Source organism: Oryctolagus cuniculus, chromosome 5 (genome assembly GCF_051225735.1).
Source record: "Oryctolagus cuniculus isolate XC-2025 breed Fujian yellow rabbit chromosome 5, ASM5122573v1, whole genome shotgun sequence".
In the NCBI taxonomy this organism is placed as follows: domain Eukaryota; kingdom Metazoa; phylum Chordata; class Mammalia; order Lagomorpha; family Leporidae; genus Oryctolagus; species Oryctolagus cuniculus.
Genome location: NC_142871.1, coordinates 2323443 through 2342231, shown reverse-complemented (window position 1 = coordinate 2342231; position 18789 = coordinate 2323443). Strand labels below are relative to the sequence as shown.

At 62.4% G+C, this 18789-nt stretch overlaps 1 protein-coding gene across 3 annotated transcripts in view; it reads right to left on the bottom strand.

The window, feature by feature from the left end:
- Nucleotides 1-18789, bottom strand: part of RPS6KA2 (ribosomal protein S6 kinase A2) — a 294253-nt gene that overhangs the window by 84932 nt on the left and 190532 nt on the right. For all 3 annotated transcript variants that reach the window (XM_070073285.2, XM_070073287.2, XM_070073286.2), the window contains one exon: nucleotides 1728-1844. In XM_070073285.2, coding sequence (XP_069929386.1) covers nucleotides 1728-1844 — 117 coding nt within the window. The remainder of the gene's footprint in view (nucleotides 1-1727; nucleotides 1845-18789) is intronic.

Sequence of the window (18789 nt, the reverse complement as noted above, 5' to 3'; positions counted from 1 at the left end):
ACCCTGACGCCAGTGTGTCCTGCAAACCTTGCCCAGGAAACCCCGGAGCAGCGCCTCTCCCACCACGGCCCCGTCCACGCCAGCTGCTCAGGAGGTCCCGTCCCGTGGGAGCCGGCTCTGCCATGACGCCTCCTGCTGCGCCCTGGCTCTCAGCTCGGGGGATGTGAACCCAGACGTGTGTGCACCCCTGGGGGCCCCGCCTCATGCCAGGCCTCCACTTGCTGTTTTCCAAGCAATGAGCTTTTTTTTTTTTTTTTAAGCAAAATTGAAATTAAAACTCTGTAATCTGAATGAGGGCCCGGGGAAGCTTCTCCTCCCACATGATGCACTGGTCCTAGGGGGCGTTCTCAGGGGGCGTCCCCGCCCAGCTAAGAGGCCCCGGGTCTGCGCCCCTGTGGGGCTGGCAGAGCTCCCCTGCCCCCGCCCCCAGGCACTCCCGCACGTCAGCTGTGGTGATGGGGACGCTGCCTGGGCCCCAGCGGGCCGCCTCCTCGTTGGACAGACAGGCTTGGCAGACGGCGCCTTGCGCGGGCCGGACACCTTCACGAGTCACGGCAAGCGGCTGAGGCCCGGGGAAAACCGGTGCTGGCCTGTTTCCGAGCCGTGGTTCTCAGGGCGGAGCGAAGGCCCTCCCTCAGTGGGCTACTCTGTCACTTGGCGGGAAGACATCCCACGGCCACACCACGCCGGCTGTGCGCTCTATTTTTAGTAACGCTGGTTACATCACGAGAGCCTGCCATCTTCGTGCCACGAACGGCGGGGAGCAGCCGGCCTCCCAGGCCCGGGGTCTCTGCATGGGCGCAGTCCCGCGTGCTTCAGTCTGATCCGTCGCCCACAGAGCAGCGCACGCCCGCCTTCCCAGCTTCACAGCCACACCGCCGTGCCAATCCCACGCCGAAATCCACCAGGTTTCCCGTGGGCGGACGTCAGCTGGGAACCGAGGGCTCGGGGCAGCGCCTGCGGCCCCACAGGACAAGCGGCGCCTGGGGTACTGCAGGCCCGCGCTCTAGAACTCGATCTAGCGGTCGGCATCAAGGACCCAGAGCGGTCAGCACGCACCGCAGGAAGGCACAGGTCGCGAGTGAGAAGCATTTGCTGACAGCCTGCTGTATACGGACGTGGCACTCCACGGAGAGTCGTGGTTCCAGCTCTTCCTGCTGTGACTTGGAGGTGAGGACGGGAGGGACAGGGCAGTCGTGTGCACAGGTACAGCTTAGGCCGCTGCTAGGCGGCACGTGCGCCTATTACAGGGACCTCTTAGACAGCCTTTCAGAGCCAGCGCGCGGCACTGCAAGTGGGCCGTGCACGGGAAGCGGAGGCTGAGGGCGCAGGGACGTGTGTGGACCCGGACAGTAAGGAGCGGCGCCATCGACAAACCCCAGCCTACCTGGCTGAGGACAGGCGGGCGCCCGCCAGGGAGTGCTGCCCCCCTCCCATCACTGTCTCCCCTTTGACACAGCTGTGGAGGATGCACTCGGGGGACGCTGGCGCCTGCCGCCCGCGGGGCTAAAGGAGACGCCCAGGGAGGCCGTGGGCGAGGGGACAGGTGTGGCCTGGCAGGCTCGGGGGGACAATGTCCTCACACTGCACAGCCCCACAGTCAGGGAGTTCCTGCCGTGCACGGAGTCTGCGTGGCGGGGGCAAGCCATGAGCCACGAGCCACAGAGGATGTGGGCCTCCTGCAGCAGCCCTGAGCCCCACCCGGAGCCGCCCGGGGCCCCACTCACCTTCCCGTAGGAGCCCTGCCCCAACACCTTCAACAGCTCAAACTGGGACGGGTCGGCCTTCTCAAACCCCTCCTTCACATGGTGGCTGATGTCAATCTCCTTCACGAGCCCCTCCTCCTGCAAGACAGCAGCGGCACACGGTCAGGACACGGGGAGACCACAGCCATCCCGGCGGCACACGGTCAGGACACGGGGAGACCACAGCCATCCCGGTGGCACATGGTAGGACATGGGGAGACCACGGCCATCCCGGCGGCACACGGTCAGGACATGGGGAGACCACAGCCATCCCGGTGGCACGTGGTCAGGACACGGGGAGACTGCGGCCATCCGGCATCTGCCTTCAGGGGTCAGGACATGGGGAGACCGTGGCCATCCCGGCGGCACACGGTCAGGACACGGGGAGACTGCGGCCATCCTGGCGGCACACAGTCAGGACACGGGAAGACCACAGTCATCCCGGTGGCACACAGTCAGGACACGGGGAGACTGCGGCCATCCTGGCGGCACACGGTCAGGACACGGGGAGACCGCGGCCATCCCGGCTGCACACTGTCAGGACACGGGGAGACCACGGCCATCCCGGCGGCACATGGTCAGGACATTGGGTGACTACGGCCATCCCGGCGGCACGTGGTCAGGACATGGGGAGACCATGGCCATCCCAGCATGTGCCTTCGGGGGTCATGGGCGGGGCCCTCAGTGTGGACTCCAAGCACCACGGCATCCCACATGGCGTGCCTTGCAGTCGCCTGGCTGTGGGGAATGACTGCCGGGGCCTGTGTGTCCCCTGCGCGCCTCTCTGGGAGGACCGGGCCCTCAAGGGCACCTAAAGGGACTCACGACGAAACCTGCTCTGCTGCTCCCCAGACTGGGATGCGTGCACACAGGACAACACGCGAGGACACTCTCCCCGACACAGGACAGCACGCGAGGACACGCTCCCCGACACAGGGCAGCACGCGAGGACACGCTCCCCGACACAGGGCAGCACGCGAGGACACGCTCCCCGACGGCGGTCTCTCCCAGAAGCCGCACGTCAGGTCCCGCGTGTATAGGTGGAGACGCGCCCTCCTCCTGGGTCCCGTTTACACGGCCCTGAAGCTGCGGCCCCAGCTGGCACACATGGTGCGACCCGGCCACCCGAGGACCCACGGCAGAGGAAGGCGAGACAGGGCCGTCTGCCCCGGCAGCAGGGCTTCTCTGTCTGAGAACAGGCCCTTGTCTGTCAGCCACGACGTGGGCAGAAGTCACTGCACTTTTCCATCACAGGGCTTCTCATCCCCGAAGCCACAGGACGTGGGCACCTGTCAGTCCAGCAGGGGGCGGGGGAACCTGGGAAGGAGGTGTTTGCTGGCGTCGCGGCCCAACCAGTCCCTGCATTACCTGTTTCTCCCTGAGAGCCCCCTCCCACCCGTGCGCCCGGCCATCCTCCCTTCCCTGTTTCTGGCTCTGGCCGGCACAGAAGGCACAGAGAGAACTGGCCAAGAGCCCTGTGCAGTCAGCTCCCCGGAGCGGCCACGCAGCCGCTGTGGGCCCCGGGCCCCTCCCTCCCTTCAAGATGCGGAGTGCAGACCCTGCCCCCAGCTCGGTTGCAGGCCTGGGTGAGGAGGGGGCCGGTCTCCAACCAGGGCCTGCACAGAGGCGCTTCAAACGCTCCGTGGAAATGGAACGAAGAGGGGTGCGTTTTTGGTGCACTTAAGGGGTCTTCAAAAAGTTAATGGAAACACACGCCACGCGAAAACCGCATGGATTCCACGTCTGCCCTCCAAACAAACTTGCCCTTGAATTCCATTTTCCATGGCGCTTTGGAAGCAGCCTCTTCACTTCCTGTGTGAACAAACGCTTTGGGGAGAAACCGTAACGTCACAGTTCACGGCAGACGCGGCTCCTGTCCCAGCCGGGGGAGCGGCTGAGCCGCGAGGCCCCCTCCATCCCCACCCCCACCTCACCGAGGATTGTTGGAGACTGAAATTCATGTAAACAATGAGCACAGCCCACCCCTGCTGTCTGATCCACTGTGGGACTTTCTGAACTCAGAAGAGAAGGTGTGAAGCTCCCTGCTTTGCGTCCATTACTTGGGTGATAAGCAAGCACGCCACAGCCCAGCCCAGCCCAGCCCAGCCCAGCCTCAGCCCAGCCCAGCCCAGCCCTGCCCTGCCCTGCCCAGCCCAGCCCCAGCCCAGCCCAGCCCAGCCTCAGCCCAGCCCAGCCCAGCCCAGCCCAGGCCTGCCCTGCCCAGCCCTGCCCTGCCCAGCCCAGTCCAGCCACAGCCCAGCCCAGCCCAGCCCAGGCCTGCCCTGCCCTGCCCAGCCCAGCCCAGCCCAGCCCAGCCACAGCCCAGCCCAGCCCAGCCCAGGCCTGCCCTGCCCAGCCCAGCCCTGCCCAGCCCAGCCCAGCCCAGCCCAGCCACAGCCCAGCCCTGCCCTGCCCAGCCCAGCCCAGCCCAGCCCAGCCCAGCCACAGCCCAGCCCTGCCCTGCCCAGCCCAGCCCAGCCCAGCCCAGCCCAGGATCTGTGCTCCTGGAACCACAGGGCTGGGCCAGCCCCTGGGGACCCTGCAGCTGTACTGAAATCTCCTGATTTCACAGGGAGACGGAGCCGGGGCCCTGGGCCCTGTGTGCGTCACCTGTGCTGTCTGCTGCCTGTGCAGTGGCCTCTCTGATCCCCCAGTAGAAAAGCCCGCGGTCCAGGGTTAGACAGCCCCAAGCCCTCGGGGTCCAGGGTTAGAGACAGCCCCAAGCCCTCGGAGGAACTCCTGTGGCGTCTTTCCCCTCCACGGACCCACCCACGGGGAAGTAAACCCAAGGTCACTTGTCACTTAAATAAACGCCCCTCCCTCTTTAGTAAGGACAACACTTCTGGACAATGGTCACTGACGCCCTCCACCTACAGGGCAGGGGGTCGCAAGTGCAGGTGGTGCCTGTCGCCCGGGTCCCCCCTTCCTGCCTACGCTGACTCCCACAGCGCAGCCAGCAGCGTCGCGTAGCAGGCAGCCGCTCGGCTGAACGGACAGTGAATTTCAGCGCCATCCGAAGACACCGGGTGGGAAGCGCCGAGCCCAGCCAAGCAGGCGGAGACAGCGGAGGCCGAGCCCTCCCTGCGCAAGCACCGTGCCGGCTGTTGCATGGGTTTCTGAAAGACGGCTAGGCCTTTCCTTCCCTCCAGCGGCTCTTTCTGGAGGACCAGGGCCCGCTGTGGCAATGGGCTCGCTGCCCCGACGGCCTCTGCAGGGCGCTCCACCAGACGGGCACGCGCAGCAGCCGCCGGGGCCATCCGGGCCAGTGCACCCTGACCCTGTGTGGACGAAGCCTAGCTGTGAGCTCCGGCACCTGCAGGGCCGCCCGCCTCCCCTGCTGACTCGGGGGAAGGGAAGCAGGGAGGAGCAGAAGGAAGGACATGGCAAACGCCGGCCAGGACGCCAGGACACGGACAGCACTCTGAAACGCCGGGAGCGTGGCTCGGCGCGCGAGCCGGCGATGCAGATCTGGGCGGCCAGCCCTCTGGCCTCCAGCCGGGCACTGCCACTGCCTGCTCTCGGGAGGCTGAGCGGGATGCAGCAGGATCGTGGAGGACAGAGTCTGCGGCGGCGTGGCTGAGCCCTCACTCCTCCTCCATCCCAGACCACGCGTGCCTCCTCTGCACAAAGGGAGACCTGGCCCACCAGAGAGCCGGGGAAGCGGCCACGTGCACGGTGCTGAGCAGGGCGTGGGCTGGCCTGCAGCTTCCTCCATCCTCAGGATGAAGCCCCACGCGTTTCCTGGGCCCAACTTCAGAGTCTTCAGCCGAGCGAGCAGAGTGACACCCACACAGCCCAACCTCCACGTCTCTCTCTACTCTCAAGTCCCGCCCCTCCACCACCCCTCCCCTGTCAATCTTGCATCTCCGTCTCCGAGGTTTGGACCTGAAGCTCCCCCGCATCACCGGCTCTTTCCACACCATCACTGCTTGCCGTGCCCCTCAGTCACAGTCCCTACCACCCCATAACCGAACCAGGCGCCATCTTGGAGCCCCCCCACACCTTATGCTGTGAGCTGCCCCAAGGGAGTGGCAAAGCCGGGAAGGACCCCGGAGAGCTCCTGGCCGGGGTGTGGGTCTCAGGTGCAGGCTCCGAATGTGGCCTCCTTCACCTCATCTCAGAAACTCCCTGCCAGGCCACGCCTCCTCGGGCACCGTTCCCACCCTGAGGAGACGGGCCGGGGCTCCTGTTGATGGATTTGTCAGATGCCCTGAGCTCCAAAGAGACTCAGACCTGGGAGTGGCTGGACGAGGCACAGAGACGCCTCCCGCAGACCAACAGCTCTGTAGGGCTGGGGTCTGCTCCCGGAGGGGAGGGGGAGCCCACGGAGGGAAGCCCAGCCACGTGGGATGCAGGCCTGGTGCGCGGTGCACGGGAATTATTTATGCTAATCTGCCACCAGGAGTGAAAATCCCGCCCCTCTGCTGCATTCACACTCGGTACGTGTGACCTCTGCCCTTGAGGTGGACAGTCGGAGAGCGCACCAAGACACGAGTGACAGCTGGTGACCTGCGGCTTAAAATCGCAAGTGAGAAGCCCACAGCGTGACACGGAGGACATCTACGTCCCTTCAGCACCTGGGAGCGTCAGCCCCTAGGCCCATTATCTGTGCCCCCGCTGCCTGTTCTGAGGCTGCCAAGGGCAAGTGGCGTGGGGGGAGGGAGCCCCGCCTGTCGGGACCGGCCGAGGGCCCTGCACCCACACCAGCGTGTTTGCTGAGCTGCAGGTCACCCGGATGCCATCAGGACGACGGTGGGTGTGGGCACGGGCGGCAGGGACACCGGTGCGCAGAAGCACCGCTCAAGGATAGCCCCCGACCTGGACCTGCAGGGAGAAAGGCGACAGGGCTCTGCAGAGAAGCTGCTCACATTGTTTGTCCCGGGCCCACGCTCCGCAGCCACGGTTGTCACAGGTGACCGGTGTGAAGGGAGAGCTCACCAGCCCCGGCTCTGACAGGACAGGTGCAGAGTCCCTCCAGGTGGCCGCGCTGGCCGACAGATGCAGCGGAGAAGCACACAGGCCGCAGATGAGCCCATCACCCAGGGTGACTGCAGCGCTCGTCAGCGGCCACCTGGGCAAGTGACCACAGCAGCACAGGCGACCGTGCGGGCGGCAGTGCCACCCCGGGTCACAGTGTCAGGAAGACGAGCGCTGTGCCCTATCCAGAATTCTGTGTCAATCAGGAGGGGGAGCGGTCAGCCACAGCGCAGGGACAAATGTGAGTCCACATTTCGGAGAAGCAAACACAACGGTGACTCAGAAGCCCTGGTCTCCTGGGGCATCGGCTGGCACTGGGAGGAAGGGAAGTGTCCCTGTCGTGCGGCGGCTCACCTGGGACCCAGGCCCCCGGCACTCAGCATCGGCTAACACGGGACGCTGCCTGTGCAGTGACACAAGAGCGAGGAACTGGGGGGCGCTGGAGGTTCAGCAAGTGGGGAAGAAGCTGGGACGCAGCTCCTGAGCAGAGGTGAGCCCGGCCTGAGGAGTGACGGAGCCGCGTACCCCACCCCAGAACAAGAACCACGCAGGACTGAGCTGACAAGACGCAGGCCGCGCCCGAGTGGGATAACTACAGAACACACCGGGAGGGATCTGACGTCCGGCTCAACAGACACACGCGTGTTGAGGGAGCGGAACACGGGTCACACGGACCTGCCACCTGCCCTCACGCCCACCGCAGGCACAACCCAGAGCCCTCGGAACCCGAGCAAGGCTCCCTGCAGACCACAACGCTTCCTCGAAACTTCACGGGGGAAGAAGAGGCCGCACGGCACCTGCGATGGCCTTGGGAGCCAGCACGCAGGTGTGGGACGCAGCTCTGACGGCCGAAGTGCACGCTGGAGGAGGGACAGCAGGGCTCAGTGGGACAGAACCCAGGAGCGCACCCAGAGCGCCCGCCTGATTCCAGCGGTGAGAAAGCCCTGTGGAAAGACGGCGCTGGGGCACCGTAGGCGAGCAGAGACATCGGCCTAGCTCAGCCCCCATGTGACGGTCAACCAGCAATGCAGCACAGACCACATCCACACCACTCTTGGGAGGAAACCTTCAGGCCCTGGGCGAGGGGCAGAGTCGTTAACGCGACACCAGAGAAAAATCAGCGACCTGCACGCCATCAACACTGGAAGCTTTGGCTTTGCTTAAAGACCCCGCAAAGAAAATGAAGACACTCGCACGCCATGCTTTTGAGAGAAGCCTTGTTATCTGTAATCGATAAAGAATTCTCAAAGTCACGGTCAAAGGGAATGAGCAAGGCAGTTAGAAAGGAAGAGAGACAAAGTTCGTTACAGAAGTCTCGCGGGAGACAGGCGGTCACGTGTCAGCACACTCAGCATCACTACTCTGCAGCAACGCAAAGCCGCGGCATACACGCACCCTCCAGAATGGCTAAGAGAGCAGATCGGCGCTGACATCAAACGCTGGCCGGGACGCAGCAACTGCACCTCTGGAAACCAGTCTGTCCGGTTCCTTACGGGGTGCACCATGCTCTCCCCACGCGGCCCCGCGGCTGCAGTCCTGGGCGTTTAACCCAGAGACGTGAACTGTGCACGAACGTTCTTAGTGGCTCTGTTTGCGACACACAAACTGGGACAAGCGTCATGTCCTCCAACGGGCAGTTAACACACTGGCACATCCCACCAGGGAATACCACGCAGCCACGAAAGGGAAAACTTGACAGCTCGAGGCGATGCCACGTGTGACTCCACATGACATCCTTGACGTGCAGCCCTGTACAGAACGGGCTGGTGGCTGCAGGTGTGTGCACGTGTGTGTGTGTGCATGCACACGTGTGTGTGGGTATGTGTCCATAAATGCGCAGCATGGGGGACCTTTGTGGCAAGGGAACGGTGCTGTATCTCGATGATGATGGTACTGCCACTAATACACACACACACACACACACACACACGTAAGGCCGGTGGAATGTGTGTAAGGTTTGCTGACGGCACCAGAAGTGAGACTCCCGGCTGCACACGGTCCTGTGGCGACGTGAGATGTTGTTACCGAGGGACTGGGGAGGAGGGCAGACGGGATCTCACTGTGCCGCTTCCTGCAGCTTTCTGGAACTCTGTAATTATTGAAAAATAAGCAAATTCTGACCGTGATTTCAAAGTCTACTTGGCAGCACTGGAGAGCTTTGTTGCAGGACTTAAAGACGGTGACAAAACAAACTTTAGGTGTGTGATTATCACGGTGACAGGAACGTCTGGATGAAAACTATGGAAGACACAAGACGCAAACACGAGTGATGGCAGGAGCGGACACAGATGACCGACTTCCAGGGGAAGCAGCTGGCACCGCGCAGACCCGTGGAGAATGACGGTGCTGCGGGACGAACCGCAACACCAGTGTCCTCGCTGGCGGAGGCCGGCACGGTACAGGCTACAGCCGGGGCTGACGCCTGTTCCGTTCCCCGTCGCGTCCTTTTCCACTGAGCAAAGCGAGGGGCACGCAGTACTGACTCGGGCGCGTTTGCACACGGACTCCGTGGGGACTTTGTGGAATGGCTCACACCCTCGGGCACGGCATTCCCAACTCTGCGGCACCACCCACGCGGTGTGATGTGGCTGACGCTCTGAGACGTGCACGTGGGAACGCCCACACCCTGCAGCCATTCTTGGCATTGTACATGATGCTTCCGTTCAGAGAAATGATAGAAGCTCCCAGGCCTCTGCCGGGCTTGGGGTTTGGCGCCACGCTTCAGCCACGTGCGACACGGCCTGGTCCACGCGGGGGTCACGTGTCTGGTCTGCAGGGCTGGTGATGACGGCGACGATCCGGAAAGCTCCCTGAAGCTCCCGCAGTGCAAGCTGCCTCTGTGCACGGGGGACGGGGGACGGGGTCCGATCACCACAGGGGTGGCGTGGGCTGTGGCACCTCCGAGAGGCCTCTGGGATGCTTCACCAAGAGGGCGAGAGGTTATAAAGCAAGGCTGCTCGCTGCCCTTCCTCTTGCACGCACTCCTGCCTGCCCGTCCACTTTGCCGCCATGCCACGAGAGATGCGGCAGGAGGTCCTTGCCGGGGGCGCCGTCTGATCTTGAGAACCATGAGCGAAGTAAATTTATTCACTGTATAAATCACTCAGTCTCAAGTCTGCAGTGAAGGCCACAGAAAACCAAGTCCTATGCCAGAGTGGACTGCTCCCGCCGGGAAGACGGTTCGGCATCTTGGTTGGAAAGCCCAGCGGAGACGACCTCCTTGCCTTGCGAGCGAAGGCTCCGCTGTTTCCTTTGCACAAAGAAGGCACGGCGGCACAGCCTGACGGGCCAGGGAGCCCCTTGGCTCCTGAACTCGGGGGCAGGCTGGTAGCCTGGCAATGGCAGCAGGTGGCCCAGGCCCCCTCACTCTGCAGGCATGCGGCGACCGGGTCTGGTAGGCTCCATGGTTTAAGGTCTGAACGGTTACGCTGCCATCAGGGCACGACAGACACACATGCCCTCCTGCCGGAGTTGGAGGTCACGGTCAGCTGAACGCGTGCCCCAGGTATGCGGTCCCTGGGCTGGTTACTCATGTTTACTCACATGCTTGGGGCTACATTTCTTCACACGAGACAATGCCTAGGAGAAACAGAGTTCACTGACAGAATGGCAGCCGCGGCTGGTGTGGGATGGGCAGAGCAGGAAGGTAGACACGCAGCCAACCTGGTCAGCTCTCCGCTCGACATGGTCACGGCCATTCGTCTCTGCTCACCCACTGCCAGCTGGCACCACCGCCGAGCCCAGCACGGGGCAGCTGGACGTGGACCTGGCTAAGTTCTGCAGCCACGATGGGCTGACACGCGGGAAAAGAGAACAGCCCACTGTCGTCCAAATGGCTCCTCCTACACCAGTGCACATCTACACCGAGATCTGCATCCTGTGTTCTTGCTCTAACCCAGAACCTAGCACCAGCGAAAATAGAAAAACAAGTCTGTTCCCGGAAACCTCGCATCCGTGCCTCAGGACGAGCGCGCAGCAACAGGATGCCCAAGCAGCCACTGGGGACAGTGTGGGCCCTGGGAGTCTGGGGGCATGCATGGAATACTCTAGAACATGGAGCTATAGGAGCCTTGGGTTGTATATGGGACATTCCAGCACCTGGAGCACGGCTGGCCCTGGTTTCACATGGAACATTCTAGAGCGTGGGCCCTGGCTGGCCGTGGTTTCGCATGGAATATTCTAGAGCGTGGAGCATGGCTGGCCGTGGTTTCGCATGGAACATTCTAGCACATGGAGCATGGCTGGCCGTGGTTTCACATGGAACATTCTAGAGCGTGGGCCCTGGCTGGCCGTGGTTTCACCTGGAGCATGGCTGGCCGTGGTTTCACATGGGACATTCTAGAGCGTGGGCCCTGGCTGGCCGTGGTTTCACATGGGACATTCTAGAGCGTGGGCCCTGGCTGGCCGTGGTTTCACATGGGACATTCTAGAGCGTGGGCCCTGGCTGGCCGTGGTTTCATATGGAACATTCTAGAGCATGGGCCCTGGCCGGCCCTGGTTTCACATGGGACATTCTAGAGCGTGGGCCCTGGCTGGACGTGGTTTCATATGGAACATTCTAGAGCGTGGACCCTGGCTGGCCGTGGTTTCACATGCAATGTTCTAGAGCGTGGGCCCTGGCTGGCCGTGGTTTCACATGGAACATTCTAGAGCGTGGGCCCTGGCTGGACGTGGTTTCACATGGGACATTCTAGAGCGTGGGCCCTGGCTGGCCGTGGTTTCACATGGGACATTCTAGTGCAGTTCTCGCAGCTGCTGTCATTGAGGCAGCTGACGTGGTCACACGCCCAGCTTCACAGCTCCCGCCGACGGTGGCATGTTCCTTCTTCCACTTTGACCCTCTCACCCACTGGTCCCCCAGCCAATCAGTGTTGCTCCTGTCCCATAGGCAGAGCCGTCTCTTTGCTTCTGAGTGTTTGAAGCACCGTGACCAGCAGGCCCCGCCTGCCGCGCCAGCTCATAAAGCAGAAGGGACACAAAGCTGAGCTGCTTCCTGTCCCCCGGACATCAGGTGGCAAGAACAAACGACTGGGCTGCGGCCGCCGGCAAAGCAGAAACCCCACAGGGGCTGTGTTCCATGTCCTCCCCTGCCCAGTCCCGGACGTGCGTCCTGTCTGGGGCAGGCAGAGGAACCCGTGGGCACAGCAACCCGAGCCCCAGGCCCAGTGTTTGCAAGGCAGACAAACGTGAGGTCCCAACCCTGGTCCTGACAGCCTCCTCCCCGTGCAGGACACACACGCGCCCCTCGGGATGCAGGCACAGGGAGCCAGCGGCGTGCTCTCCGCAGCCGACACAGGTCCTACCTTCATTCCTGGGGGCAGCCTGCTGCTGACGCGGCACTTGGCTGTCCCACCTGCTGGGCGAGAGCCTCAGAAACACAGAGTGTGGGGGCTCGGGCCAGCATACGGAGAGCCGAGGGGGCGATCAGCAACATGTGAGTGTGAAACGACCGAGGGCGTGACCGCTCCTGGACTTGGCCTTGTGCGGCCAGACACAGCCCAGGGGCCCCGAGACACATTAGCACACTGCACCAGGCAGAAACGGGCTGGGCTCACTCGGACTGCCGCGCCTGGAGACTCGAGTGCAGGCATGCTTCCCTCACGGGTGCAGGGCAGGTCTCCCGGTGGGAAGGCGCTAGGAAGCCCCCGCCCCGTACACACACGGATGCCAACACACGTAACTGGCACCTGCCCATGACACCCTGCTCACCAACCCTGTCCCCTTCCCGGAGCTCCACGCCAGCCTCTGGAGGGCGCCCTCACCTGTCTCAGGTGAGACTGTCCCTGGAGCTCTGGCAGGTGGCTCCTCCCCTACACACACAGGCTGGGCCGCTGTCTGGGCGTGGCGCCTCTTCCTGACCAGTGCAAGGAGGGGACCCCCCAGACACTCGGGTTCACCTGGCGCCACGACTCCACACTCGGGCGGCTCAGCGACTCCGGGTCTGAACTGTTCTCTCGCTGGGCTGAGCCTCAGCAGGTGGCAAGCCTGAAGTTCTGGGGTAGGGGTTTGGCACAGGGCGCTGCACCCCGTGTGAGAGCTTGGGTTCGAGTCCTGGCTCCTCTGATGCTAGCCTCTTGCTGACGTGAGCCTCGGGAGGCAGCGGTGAGGGTTCAAGTCCCTGCCACCCACGTGGGAGCCCACATTGACTTCCTAGCAGGTGGGACACAAAGATGAGCTGGTGTCGTGGGGACCAAGCCAGACCTATCTCGCAAATAAAATGAAAGTAAACAAGAAACCGAACTCCTATTTATGGAGATGGAAGGAAAAAGAAGGGATCGGATTGTGGAGGTGTCTCTTCTGATGTGGTCTGGTCTCAGAGTTTCTGAGTTACTCAAGTTCAAAGAGAGAAAAATTGGCTTTTGTGTTTTTGTTATAAAAAGAAGTTTTAGTGGAGCACCATACCATGTATTGGATTAAAAAAGGAGATTACAGAGCTACACTACAAGAAAGTTAAGTTACTCCCAGGTGAATATCAAGAGGTCAAAATAAAACCCGAATTCCATCTGGTCTCATCCGCAAACCTCCCTCACTCTGTCGATTCAGACGTGGAGCCCACCCACGAACACCCCCACAAGGGCACCAGGAATCACGTCTGACCCAGCAGCTGAGCGCCCACAGCCCTGACAAGCTGACACACCACATTTCTTAAAGATTTGCGTGAATATTAAAGAACTGTTTATTTGAAAGGCAGAGTTACGGAGAAAGAGGGAGACAGAGACGTCATCCCTTCACTGGTTCACTCCCCAGATGACCACGGCTGGGCCACACCAAAACCAGGAGCCTAGAACTCCATCTGGGTCTCCCACGTGGTGCAGGGGCCCAGGATTTGGGCTGTCCTCTGCTGCTTTCCCAGGCGCGTTAGCAGGAAGCTGAATGGGAAGTGGAGCAGCCGGGACTCGACCAGCGTTCACACGGGATGCTGGCATTGCAGGTGCACAGCTTAACTTGCTATGGCCACAGTGTTGGCCCTGAAAAGGGAGGTGCATATGTGTGTATTTAAAAGGCAGGGAGAGGGAGAGGGAGGGGGAGGGGGAGAACGAGGGGAAGGGGGAGAGGGAGAGGGAGGGGGCGAGGGAGGGGGAGGGGTAGAGGGAGGGGGAAGCAGAGGCAGAGGGAGAGACAGGACTTCTACCCATTGCTTTACTTCCCAAAGGCCCCCACCAGCCAGGTCTGGGCCAGGAGAAGCCAGGAGCCGGGAGCTCCATCTGGATCTCCACGTGGGTGGCAGGAGCCCACGCGCTTGGGCCGTCTGCTGCTGCTTTCCCAGGCCATCAGTGCAAAGCTGGATAAGAAGTGGAGCAGCGGGGACTCGAACCAGCACTGGGATGGGATGGATGCTCGTGTGGCAAGCAGGGGCTTAACCCACTGTGCCACAGTGCAGGCCCCCAACACACCACACTGACTGCATCGTAAATAGGCACCAACAGCCACTCCTGCCACTGGGCGCGGGAATGGGGAGGCGGGTGCGGTCCCAGCGGCTCCCAGCAGGCGGTGACTGTGCCTGGATGAAGGTGTGCCGGTGCTGCCGAGGAAGAGCCCGTGTGAGAGAGTAAGTGGTCCAGAGTGGGTGAGCCTGGGAGGCCTGGCAGAGCCCACTCTGTGGGAGACACGCGGAACGTGGCCACGCTTGGCCCCTCGCCACACGGGGCACGGACGTGCTCGCCACCGAGCTGAGGTCCACCTGACATCAGGACACATCTGTGCTCCGAGCGCTTCTCTCGCGGTGGGGTCTGACGGCCACCACGCTGGAGTGCAGGGCTTGGGGGGAGAGTTGGGAGGAGACTGAGCTGGGAGTGTGTAACTTTTGCACAGACTCCTGAGGCACGGCCACCACTCCCTCCCGCCCTTCTCCCGTGGCCAAGGCTCCGGAGCTGGGCTGGGGAGCTGCACGCACCACCGTCCCCCTCTGCAGCTGGCAGCGGGGACGGGGACTCAGGACAGGGAAAGCCTCCATTTCAAATGCCTGTGACGTAGGGGGACACAGCAGGTGACGGAGACCTGACGGATACGTCGCGAGCGCGTAACCTTCAGAAGCTCCCTGAACACAGACATCAGGGCTGTGTGACAAACACCTCTCTTCTTAAGTACTAGCCGGCGGCAACCTCGCTGTCAGTACCTCCATCAGTGTGGAAAATCTCAGCAGCTGGGGCAGGCATCTGGCCTGACAACTGAGGCCCCGCCTCCAGCCCCTGTGTCCCACACTCTGGCTCTAGCCCCCGACTCAGCTGCCCGCCAGTGCAGCTCCTGCAAGGACGCAGGGGACGGCTCAGGAGACCGGGTTCCTGCCCCCCGAGTGGGAGGCCTGGGTTGAGTTCCACCTGCAGCGTTGGCCCGGCCCAGCCCTGGCTGTGGTAGGCACAGGAGAAGTCACCCAGCAGAGGGGAGAGCTCTGTCAGCCCCTCTCTCCCTCCCTCCCTCCCTCCCTCCCTCCCTCCCTCCCTCCCTCCCTCTCTCTCTCCGCCTCTCACATTAAATCAATACTGCTTTAAAATAAAAACACTACTAGTAGGATCTGCTGCTTCCAGCGGCAGTGCGAGTGAGAGCGGTGACCTGCAGGGTCCCGGCATCACCAAGAAGAGAAAGTCGGCGCGAGAGCCAGTGGAGCACATTTCAGAAGCATCGGCAGATCTTTCTCTAGCGGAGTTTGAGAAGAAACCAGAAGATGCAGGCCCACACGAGCCTCCTCGTCAGGTCCAAGGGAGGTCACGGCCACCCCTGCCCCGCCCCCATCCAGAACACTACTACGGGGCCGCGCGAGCCTACAGTAGCTGGTGACAGAGTCACCTGACTTCCGTTACAGTGCATTGGGTTTTAATTAATTAATTAATTAAGGTCTATACATTTCAGTTATTTCATGTACACGGACTTAGGAGCCCAGTGACACTTCCCGCCCAACCCTGCGTCCCACCACGCTCCCACCCTCCCTCCTCTTCCTCTCCACTCCCACTCTTAGTTTACAAAGATCTGTTTCCACTTAACTGTATCCTCGTAAGATTAACCCGACACTAAGCAGAGTTCAACAGCAGGAAGGAAGAACACTGTTCCCAACAGTAGAGACAAGGGCTGTCAACAGTCACTGGGTATCAGCATGTCACTGCACGCCTACACCTTACATGTCAGCTACTCTGTAGGTTACCACAGGCCAGGGAAGACACATGGTATCCGTCTTTCTGGAACTGGCTTGTTTCACTAAGTATCATGGCTTCCAGTTGCATCACTTTGTTGCAAAAGACAGGATTTCATTCTTTATGGCTGAGTGGCATTCCACGGCGTACATAGCCCATCATTTCTTTGTCCAGTCATCAGTTGACGCATATCCAGGTTGATTCCACGTCTTAGCTATTGTGAATGAGCTGCAATAACCATGGAGGTGCGGACAACTCTGATACGCTGAGCTCACTGTACCGGTGATCCCCAGGACTGGGATGGCTGGGTCACAGGGAAGGTCTACCTTCAGCTTTCCGGGGAGTCTCCACGCTGTCTTCCACGGTGGCTGCACCAGGGCACGCTCCCACCAGCAGTGGGTTAGGGCACCTTTTCCCGCTCAGTAGTCACTACAATTGTTCTGTCTTACTATCAGCTATCACTGGCCCTGTCTCTGTGTTCAGTAGATACTACACTCCATCGTAGGAACGTGTCTGCAGGGAAAACACGGGATACGCAAGGACCTGGTGTCTGTGGCCGCCTCGGGCATCCAGGGGTTGAGGAACACATCCCCCGTGGGTGGGAGGACGATGCATGCGGACTGGGCTTCTCTCTCTCTGGAGAGTTCTGCCAGACACACCCGGCCACACCTGCACTGGCAAGCTGAGTGGCAGGTGTGGAGAGCCCCCACATTCCGGGGTGGGGGAGGAATCTATGTGGGTGCCTGCGATATTTCAATGTGCCAAACAAAATGACAGACGTCTCTTACAGGGAAAAACTCCACCCCGCATCTCTTTCCAGGCTTCAACAAGCACCTTTTGACAGAAGATCACAACCCACACCAGGAAGGCAGACAGCAGGGTGGGTTTTCGCGGCAGAGGGGGGCTGGCCACCATTTTCCCGGCAAGAGCGGACACCAAGACCTCGTGCCAGAGCTAGCACAAGCAGCCACGACACCCTCCATCCAGCTCCCTCGAGATGACTGGCGGGAACGCAGCCAGGACCAGACCCTGAAATGCTCAGGAGGGAAGCCCGGCGCACACGCCGCCAGGGCGCGGTCACCCATCCCTCGCGCCTCCAGAGCGGGGGCGGGGCAGCAGGGACAGCTGCTCCGATGGAAAGAGCAGCTTCCGGGATTGCCTCTGCTCCACTTGCCAGTCTTCCCTTATCACCTCCTCCCTGGCCCTTGGTCGCGGGCAGGGGCTTCTGGCCTTACCAACCCGCGGTGCGCCTGGCTGCCTCCACTCCCTCCACGGCCCCTTTCTGCCTCCACCAGGCCTGGCTCTGGCTCAGGGCGCAGACCCCATCTTCTGCGCTCCTGTCTCCTTGCCCGCGCTGCCTCCCACTAGTTGAGCCCACTGCTGGGAGTCACCCGTCCGCGCTCCACGTGACCCTGGGGGAGGGAGTCCCGGGGAGACACCAGGGAGAGCTCCGGGGGGCAGGGCTGCCTGACACCTGCCTTCCAGGCCCTGTCAGAGCTGTGACAGCACTGCTGCCCCACGTTCTGGGAACGTCAAAGCAACATGGCCGGCTTGGCCCGGGAGTATGGGCAGGCTGTGCCGGCCGCTTTCGTGTCGGCACCGTGCGGAGTGCTCAGCCTTCTCAGCCATCAGGCCACCAGGCCAGCAGAGCCAGCCCAGGGGAAGGCACGGAGCTGGACAGGGCTTTAGCGTGCTCACGCGGAGGGGCTGGGAGCCGGAGGGACCAGGCCCGTGGGCAGGGTGAGCCCAGCTGTGAGTCCCGGGTATTTTCAGGTCCTTGGAGAAAGAAGCAGACTCCGTGCAGGCTGCAGACGGGCAGTTCCCGGCAGACGGGCACCTTTCTCTGAAGTCTTTGGAGCAGGTCTCCACTGACATCAGTGTCACACTCAGGCACTCAGGCTCACCCCTCCCGGCCCTCCCTCCCCTACTCACACCCTGCCCCCACACTCAGGCTCACCCCTCCCGGCCCTCCCTCCCCTACTCACACCCTGCCCCCACACTCAGGCTCACCCCTCCCGGCCCTCCCTCCCCTACTCACACCCCATCCCCGCCACTCCCCTACTCACACCCCACCCCCACACTCAGGCTCACCCCTCCCGGCCCTCCCTCCCCTACTCACACCCTGCCCCCACACTCAGGCTCACCCCTCCCGGCCCTCCCTCCCCTACTCACACCCCATCCCCGCCGCTCCCCTACTCACACCCCACCCCCACACTCAGGCTCACCCCTCCCTGCCCTCCCTCCCCTACTCACACCCCACCCCCACACTCAGGCTCACCCCTCCCTGCCCCCCGTCGCTCCCCTACTCACACCCCACCCCCACACTCAGGCTCACCCCTCCTCAGCCCTCCCTCCCCTACTCACACCCCACCCCCACACTCAGGCTCACCCCTCCCGGCCCTCCCTCCCCTACTCACACCCCGCCCCCACACTCAGGCTCACCCCTCCCTCCCCTACTCCCACCCGGCCCCTGGCCATGGTGGGGGGTGTGCGATCACAAGGACTCCCCCACCCCCTCCTGCAAGGGGGCCTTGGCTCCTCAGCCAGAGGCCCTGAGATGGGCCCCCAGCCAGAGCGGACAGTGCAGCTGCCGGAGCCGCAGTCCCCAGCAGGTTGTGTCCGGGCATCGAGGGGCGCAGGACACTGCTTGTTACACGCAGGCGTCTTTGGAATGGCGCTCGTTATTTCCACGAGACCGTGTCTGCCACGTTGGACACCGAAGATCACAAAAGCACTCACTGCTGAGGGTCACCAGCTTGGCACTGGACGCCGGGGCCTTTGCTACAGACGCGGGTGCTGGCGGCACGCTCCCTGCGGCACGAGATCCACCTGGAGACGCGGCCGACCAGCACTCCCAGGGAGCAGGCGAGGTTCATTTTAGGAAGCATTTTGGCCACTGCGCCATCGCGACGCCTCACCACGCCGTGGGGTCCCTGGCCAGC